The sequence below is a fragment of the Tigriopus californicus genome, chromosome 11, assembly GCF_007210705.1.
Source record: "Tigriopus californicus strain San Diego chromosome 11, Tcal_SD_v2.1, whole genome shotgun sequence".
Taxonomy (NCBI): Eukaryota; Metazoa; Arthropoda; class Copepoda; order Harpacticoida; family Harpacticidae; genus Tigriopus; species Tigriopus californicus.
In genome coordinates, this window is record NC_081450.1 from 162,585 (window position 1) to 170,750 (window position 8,166).

The 8,166-nt window shown below is 43.6% G+C and overlaps 2 protein-coding genes across 4 annotated transcripts in view; one reads left to right on the forward strand and one right to left on the reverse strand.

Moving 5' to 3' along the window:
- Positions 1-4,338, forward strand: part of LOC131891100 (signal-induced proliferation-associated 1-like protein 2) — a 39,301-nt gene extending 34,963 nt beyond the window's left edge. For 2 of the 3 annotated variants that reach the window (XM_059240604.1, XM_059240605.1), the window contains exons 11-16: positions 63-293; positions 380-2,074; positions 2,170-2,205; positions 2,500-2,885; positions 2,971-3,318; positions 3,789-4,338. In XM_059240604.1, coding sequence (XP_059096587.1) covers positions 63-293; positions 380-2,074; positions 2,170-2,205; positions 2,500-2,885; positions 2,971-3,318; positions 3,789-4,059 — 2,967 coding nt within the window. In that variant the 3' untranslated portion in view covers positions 4,060-4,338. The remainder of the gene's footprint in view (positions 1-62; positions 294-379; positions 2,075-2,169; positions 2,206-2,499; positions 2,886-2,970; positions 3,319-3,788) is intronic. The other variant, XM_059240606.1, reaches the window with a different exon arrangement.
- A 1,990-nt stretch (positions 4,339-6,328) lies between these two features.
- Positions 6,329-8,166, reverse strand: LOC131891107 (acetylcholine receptor subunit alpha-type acr-16-like). Its single transcript, XM_059240613.1, has 3 exons — positions 7,728-8,166; positions 6,619-6,889; positions 6,329-6,546 (listed from the first exon to the last, which is right to left on the reverse strand). The coding sequence occupies exons 1-3, from the start codon at positions 8,072-8,074 to the stop codon at positions 6,376-6,378; spliced, it is 789 nt and encodes a 262-aa protein (XP_059096596.1). The 5' UTR covers positions 8,075-8,166; the 3' UTR covers positions 6,329-6,375.

Here is an 8,166-nt window from a genome sequence, read left to right on the forward strand (position 1 = left end):
TGTAAATGAACAGGTAATCACGGGGTTCAACCAAAGCCTCATGGAATATTGATCACTTCCAGGGTGAGGCCTTAATTCTGCACTCCAAAGACCGCGAAACGGAAGATATGAGTGAGATTGCACACCGTCTAAAGGCCGTCACGAATGGTGCCGTCACTCAGGAGTTTACTCTTCGTCGAAACCAGATGGGCCAACTTGGATTCCATGTTCAACATGACGGACTGATCACTGAAGTCGAAAACTTTGGTTATGCGTGGCAAACTGGCCTTCGCCAAGGAAGCAGATTGGTGGAGGTACGAGCCTGTCACCATTTATGATCGTGTGCCTCCCATTTCTCACGCATGTAAAGCAGCCAATTACCTAGTTGTTATTCTTGCAGATCAATAAGAACCCCGTGAGCGCTCTTTCCCATGAACAGATGGTCGAGCTTCTGAAAACGTCAATGACGGTGACAGTGACCGTGATACCGCCTCATCCAGATGCTTCGCCACGTCGAGGGTGTCATTTGAAGAATTGTAGTTTCGCCTTTGGAGCGCCATCTTCGAGCGGAGACTTCGACGGCGATTACGAGAATGTCGTTCAAGAGCAACAACAACAGCAGCAACAACAACTTACTCAACAGCATACGCAATTTGGACCGGGAGGCCAACAGCCCGTTTCCAATGGCAAAACGGTGTATGATGGAATGGGCGTCAGTGGTCGTTCCCTAAGTCCACCGAGGTCAAGCAACTCCTCCGGTTATGGCACTGGTTCGAGTCGCAAGTCTCTAAGTGAACAGCACCAACCGCAACCCAGGTTATTGGGTCACCAACAACATCAACCACAGATCCTGGAGCAAACCTCAGGTGGAGAAGGAGAGCGCTGGTATGAGTTAGGTAACGAGGCTGCACCTGGACTTGTCCCTGAAGACTCTTCGCCCCCGCCATTACCTACACGTATAGGTAGCAAGGGTTCAGCTTTTCAAAAAGTGACCTCCTCATCCGGAGGATTGTCCAATAGCACTAGCACCAGCAACAAAAGCAGCCTGAACAATGCCAACGCATCTCCCTCCATCTATCAGAGGCCTCCGCCACCTCGAGTCACACGACCCTCTCAAATTGTGCCTAATGGCGGGGTCGTGTTCTCAAACTATGCTGCTCCCACAAATTTCGTTAGCAACCCGGCGCCCAACTATCAAAACCATCAGCCAAGTACCACGGTCAAGATTGTGGGAAACTCTACCCAAGGGCTGCGGAATCCTTATACCAGCCACTACTCAGCCCCTGCTAATAGGGTGAACGCACCCAATGCTCAAAGTCATTACGGTCCCAGCGCTACTTCAAGCATCAACAATGCTACCCTCCCCAATGGACCCAATGGCGGCAGCGGCATTAGCAATTCGGCCAATAACAGTAATAATAATAATAATAATGTTGGACAGATCCAAAGGCCTATTCCAACCCATCCAGTGGAGGACGCCCAACTGAACGGTCTGCAATCCAACTACGAGTACCTTCAACATGAACGACTGGCCGCTTTGAAATCGTCCAGTTTGCCGCCAGAAATGGTGGCCAATAGACACGGAAGCAATAACACCCCTACCAAACTAACTGCCGGAGTAGGTGGTGGTGGTGGAGGTCTAAGCACTTATGTTGTGGATGGAGGTCACACCACTGATTCGAGTTCGAATTCAGAACGATTCCACGCCCACCGGAGTGAGGACGAGCTCTCTGGCAGCAGCAATAGCGTGTCTCCTCAACAGCAACGACGACGCCGAACCAATCCCCATAATACTGCCACATCTGCCCTGGGCTCCTCAGCTCATTCCAGGAGCGGTGGAAGTGGCGGAGTGAATCCCCCTTCTAGCAATGGCTCGAGGAATCAGAGCCCACGAACTATCGCCAGATCTGCCACTTCGGCTGCCGATGAGCCTGTGAGCTCTGGGATTGGCGTGAAAAAGCGGTCGGTCTCCCGCAATCCGAATCACCGGAATTCAGCCAATCTTGGATCATCCAGTACCTTTCAAGAAGACCTCATGAAACTTATTAGTCCCGAGTACAATCAGGATATGGACGCCAACAGTCAGAAATCGAAGGTATGCGGAACAATTTATAAGGCAAGAAAATGTGGCTTGATGATATCTATATTGGAACTCTGTTTTATTTTTCAATTTGGCCCATTGGATTTCAGTCGCGGCAACTTCTTGTCCAAGCTTTCCTTCGAAATGTAAGGCTGAGTTTTGTTTTTGGAACAAAGCAGATACGGTAGTTTTACATTGTATGAATTCTAATATGGTTTGATAAGATGTGCCTACAAAAGCACAAATGACAGCTCAGATTTGGAAAAGATTGCAGACTGCTCTTTTTTTTAATTTGCCAGATCCTTAACATGTGTGGTGGTTGCAACCCCACAACTCATCATTGCCCTTGTAAAGCTAACATCAAAATGTTTTGTCCCACGCCTTTGAATTTGCAGCAACACTTTGCTTGGCCATTTTTATCTGACACTTGTGCTTTTCAGTCATCGCCAGTCAATCTCACGTCCTCAGTGTCGATTTCCACCAACACGCCCCCACCATTGGGAGCAGCCCCTCAACCTCAAGCGATCAGTGGCAAATCTGCGTCCATGAGCCGCACCCCTCCTAGGGCCAAGTCCATAACCGAACTGAGCCTCATGAAAACCCGTTCCCGCGAGAACATTGCCGGCGTGGGCGGTTCCACCACCTCCGGATCTCCCACCACCAATAACCAGATGAAATTATCCGGCTCGAGCATGGCAGATGACTCCTTGTCGGAAGGTAGTTTCCACATGGCTCGCCCTGCAACTGTGATATCTAACAAATCCACTGACTCGTCCAACATGTCCGTGTCTTCAACGAGTGTAAACTTAAGCGGAAAGTCCGACAGGTTAGTGATTTGAGCCATTTGTGTTTTCATGAGATGAATTTGTTCAAGGCCACGTTTAACCACCCTCTCTCAATCTCTTATACAGGTCTATGGGCGTTCCTTCGACGCCTGGAAAGAAACTGTTACCCAATACTCCACGAGTAGAACCGGATAATCCTGATAAGACAGGTCGGGCGCATCCCATGCCGTTGGCGGATGAGAGGATGGATTGGACCGCTTTAGTAGACACTGCCACTCGGGCCATTCATTTCTCGGCCGACGACTCTAACGTGCACAATTCTCAACACCAGCATCAACATCAGCATCCTCAAGCCAGTGGAAGCGTGCCCAACAAGACCGAAATGCGCAGTAGATCCACGGTTGTTTTGAATAAGGCCGATGATCATCACCGAATCAAACAAAACCATTATCATTCCTCCCAAGAACTGAACGGGTAAGTCTGACCTGTCACAATCTGCATGTTTTACGTGATACCTCTCTAGATGTACACTTACAATGGAGTAGAAAGATTAGTATTGCCTAAAATACTCATAATAAGATCAAATGATCTCGCCAAATCAATTCACTTTGCCCAAAACCTGCCTTTGAATCTTAGGAGAGATGGCCAAAGTTATGCCTTAATGACCAGGAAAAGCCTTTTCCTTAATTCTCCTCTCGGTCAGCTACTTAAGCTTTAAACGATCGATATAACTTTGGGAACGAAGAACTTTTCACTTAAATGTTTACAAAGTAACTTGCCTTTAATGATGACGATCTTGCATTTTTTTTTTAAATTTGAAGAACTCATGATGAAAAGCGAAACGTGACAATGACCTGAAGGAGCCTGATTTAGCGGGAAACCCGGTTGACCGTCCATATTTCTGACGCACTGCTAAAGCAAATCTTCCTCGACTTTTCTTGCAGACCGAGCCATCAAAATGGTCGATCCGGCTCAGGCAGTCCTCCGTTCCAAAACAGTGACTCAAAACAGAACGAAAAACTGAATCTGTTATTGGATAAACTGAACAAAATGGAGAGCCGATTGAACTCGGAGGCCATAGAGAAGACCCAATTGGCCGAGGAAGTGGCCGCTCTCAGGGAAGAGAATATCCGACTGCAAGAAGAATCGCAGACGGCTTCCCAACAATTAAAAAAGTTTACCGAATGGTTCTTTCAAACCATTGATAAGACTTAAGACGACAGAAAGAGACGGAATCTTACTCTTGTGATGAATGATTACCGATCAATTACCACTTGCTTCACGGAGATGAACCGCTCCATTTGCCAAAGACTTGAATCCATGTTTCTATCCAGTCGTTCCATTGTGTCTTATGTTTCATATAGTTAATTCATTGTCACCTTAAGGCGTGGTTAGTTACCGCATCAAGAGATCACTAGTATTTAAATTCATTGCATTGCAAATTACACAGTTGTATTTTCCTACGCCAATAAACAGTCATTTGAATATCGCCAAGTACGAAGTAATGTCAACGCTCAATGGGAATTCAGTGCAACTGTCACGGATTTTATCACACAAGACCAAAAAATCAGTCAGTCCACTCTCAAGTGGTACGTACCTGTTTGCTAAGAAAGAGTTGGTTCATGGTCTGTTTTGACTAGGGCGGGTAAAAACATTGCACTGTAAACGACCAAATATTTAAATTATATTTGATCGAAAAAGCTGCAAATATTTAAAAAATATTTATAATTGAAATGCATAAACATGCAAATAGGACTTCGAATTTCTGTTTTTGGAGATGCACATTTGCCTTTGAGTTTGGTTTGATAGTATTTTTTGCTTCATTTGCGTACTCAAGTTCTCGAGATGGAGAGCAAAATATCACTCCAGTGTGACTAGATTGTTAGCTTCCTCAGGGTGGGATTGATTTGACCTCTAATTTGACCTAAGAAGAAGCTAGTGAATCAAGCTTGGTAAATAGATCTCGCACCAATCAATCAATGTTCAACTTTTCCTCTTGTTTCAGGTTCACTTGGAGTTGTTTCCAGGAATTCCCCTACGTTCTTAAACAAATATAAATATTTCTCTTTTGGTCCTAATTCCTCAGGCACATTCTGAAATGTCTGAAAACTCTGTGAAACTCGAAAGACTAAATTCTATGTTGTTGCCTAACCTGCAGTGGGTTTCATTATAAAACACCCACTTAATAGTGCAGCCATCAACCTGCCAGAGCAGAAAATGCCACAGAATCATAGTTACTCTAGCTAGTATTGTACATGGATGGCCCAGCTGCAATAAAAAAGCACAACAAAACTCATGTTTACCCTTCTTCCTATTCTGTTGAATGGTCATCCCTCTCAATGAACCCGCCATATTTCTACTGGTTGCAATAATGTTTTGGATTAGATACCATACCACTTTAGAGTTGGAAAAAAATCCACTGATTCACGTGTTTGGTTCCTTGAATCGCCAAAATATGATAAAATTGTGCAAAATATTACTGAAGGAATCGAAAACGTCTAAATATTTACTTTTTGAGAAATGACCAAAATATTTCAAAAAAATATATATTTTTTTATTCAAATTAAATGTTTTTACCCGCTCTAGTTATAACGAAGGATGCAAATTACGTATCGGAAATAAGCAATTCTGTTTAGAAAGATGAGGGTTGTAAATCAAATATACCACTGTTTTGAGCTCAAGAAAGGGTTAATTTGAGCATACAAGTTGTTAGATATAGACGTCAAATTTTTGGCCCCAATTGCTCAAAACCCGTCCCTAATAAGTTCAGCAATATTAGGCGGTAGTATATATCTTTAGCTGAATTAGGTTCAGCCAAGTTTTGCTATGCATTATTGTTGTGTCCGGATTGATGTTCCCTTCAACATGGCTATAGATCGAGTAACGTTTAATGAGTAAAAGGCAAAAGAGCTGACCGACAGCATACATGACAGGAGAATATCACAATTACTTTTTTTGGTTTCGTTTTTCCCCCTTTTTATGTGAAATGAAATTGTTATTTTTGGAATCAAAATTCAAGTTCAGATCCAAGCGTATTTTAGATTCCATTCCTCACTCTTATCTCCAAAATTTTGTGGCCTTCGGTTTTCGACTTTAATTGACAACAATAGCAACATTGAAACATGTTTACCCCTTCCCAAATCGTGAAAGTCATTCCGGACCAAAGGCTAGCTTTTTAAACGCCCGTACCTTTGAGTTAAGGCTTGGAAGTTACCGAGAATGAGCATCTGCTTTCCACTTTGGTGGCCAGTGCCTTTGTTTTTTTTTTGTTTTGTCTTTTGTTACGAAGTCAGATGGCAGCCCTCTTGCTCATTGGCCTACCATCTGATTTTGGGTGTCCCAATTGAGGGATATTCCCGCTTCGTTGTCCAGTGTATTTTCGTACCAGTTAACGTCCAAGCACCAAAATCCGAGGTTTAAAAAAACAGGCCACAGCTCTACTTCGATAAAACCCAAATAGCTCACCAATAATCATGTAGACTAATGAAGTAAAAATATTTGTACAGAGGACTTTTCTTTACTCATCATTTTTTACACACAATCTTTATGTTCTCGGGGTATTAGAGGGTTGAAAATAACCCCCGCTCCATTCTCCTGGACGATGAACTTTCTTTGGACGGTGACAGAAATCAATAAATGCGGAAACGGCTCCACACAACAAGGATAATATTTGACCACGCGTTTGATGGAACTTCTCTTAATCTGGAACAAAGACCGAGAACACCAAATTCTCCCTCACTCTCTAATCGAGCATATCCTACGTAGTAAGTTTACCCAAAGCGGACTGGATTTCTCGTATTCTTCCAGATCAAGCTCGGTCTTGCCCTCGTAAGGGACCACATTCAACATGTGGCCATTGTAGGTCCACGAACCGAACTTGAAAAAACATTCCTGCTCCCCCCAAAAGTTGTCCAAGTCCACATCGGAGCAAATAAATTTCTGACCCATCTCCGGAACGAAAAGCACGCTGCCCGTGGGCATGACAACCGCATTAGAAGCTGATTCAGCCGATTGGAAGGCAAACATGGGATTGTGCGAGTCGAATCTGGTTAAAAAAGGCAGATGGGCATGATAGTCACCACGTTGAATAACGTTCAAATTCCTAAGAGTATGTATTTCGAGTCAAACTGTCGATATTTTTGTTCATGAGCTTGTTACGTCTTGAGATTAGGGTTGTCGTAAGAGGCATGCTCATCCACAGCTTTCTAAATGTATCATTACTTTTACTTTTGATAAGAATTGTGGACCACAAATTGTATTGCTAGAAGAAATGTCTGAGAGCTGCATATTTTTCGTTAGAAAATGTAGATTGTTCGGCATTTTACTGATAACCATTTTTATTGATGCCTTTTGCTACCAACAATGGGAATTTTAGAGACCCTAAGTCAGTACTTCAGTCTATTTAGATCGAATAGAGGGCTGTGCCTTCTGAATAAAGTCTATGGGACAAAATACCTCATGATTTCCAGTTCCATCAAGGATGTGTGAATACAACCACCGACTAGTTTGACTGACATCATTACTCATTTACCACTTAAACAATTACAAAAGTTATACATAAACTACCTAATTAAAGCTTAATCTGAGAAATAGGAAGGGAGAGTTTTAGACACAATTACCTAAGGCGAACAATTCAAAAATGCCGAAGCCCCCCGATAGGTCAAAATCTTGCCTTTAATTGGTAGTATTTACTTCGTATCTCTACTGTTTAGTCATATCAATGCTTCACATAGAACAGGGATCGACTCAATGTTTTAAACAATGACTTTAGGATCCAACAGACGTAATGAAGGCTAATCCATTTCAGAAATGAGTCACCCTTTTTCTCGTTGAGTAGTCCTCTCACCATCCCCTATGTACTATCATTGAATACCTGGAAATACCTGTTGTAAGGAAAGAGGTCTGGCATCCAAATTTGAGTTGGGTGCACCTTCAATGAGGACACCAGTAAGTCTTCCTCCGTTTTCCACGTCAACCGTTGGTCCGCCCAAAGGAATCGGTACCACATCTTGCCTCTGATCACGCCTTGGGCGGTCATTTCCAACCACATGGGAGCGATTCCAAACTGAACATCTGTGGTGCCATTGGGACCCACTCCGGGTGGTTTGGTCCGGGCAAAATCATTTCGAGCGAAGATCTCCCTCAAGATCTCAGCTTCGCTGGCGGCCCAACTTCCTTGGGGAAGAGCCAAAACCAAGGCCATGTTCACGATAGTCAAATATAAGTTCATGCTGTCAGAGATCTTGAGACACAATAAGTGGTGTCCTTCTCCCTTGAGACATTTTTATACACACAAAGGTTTCGGTTCGGTCGTCCCACCAC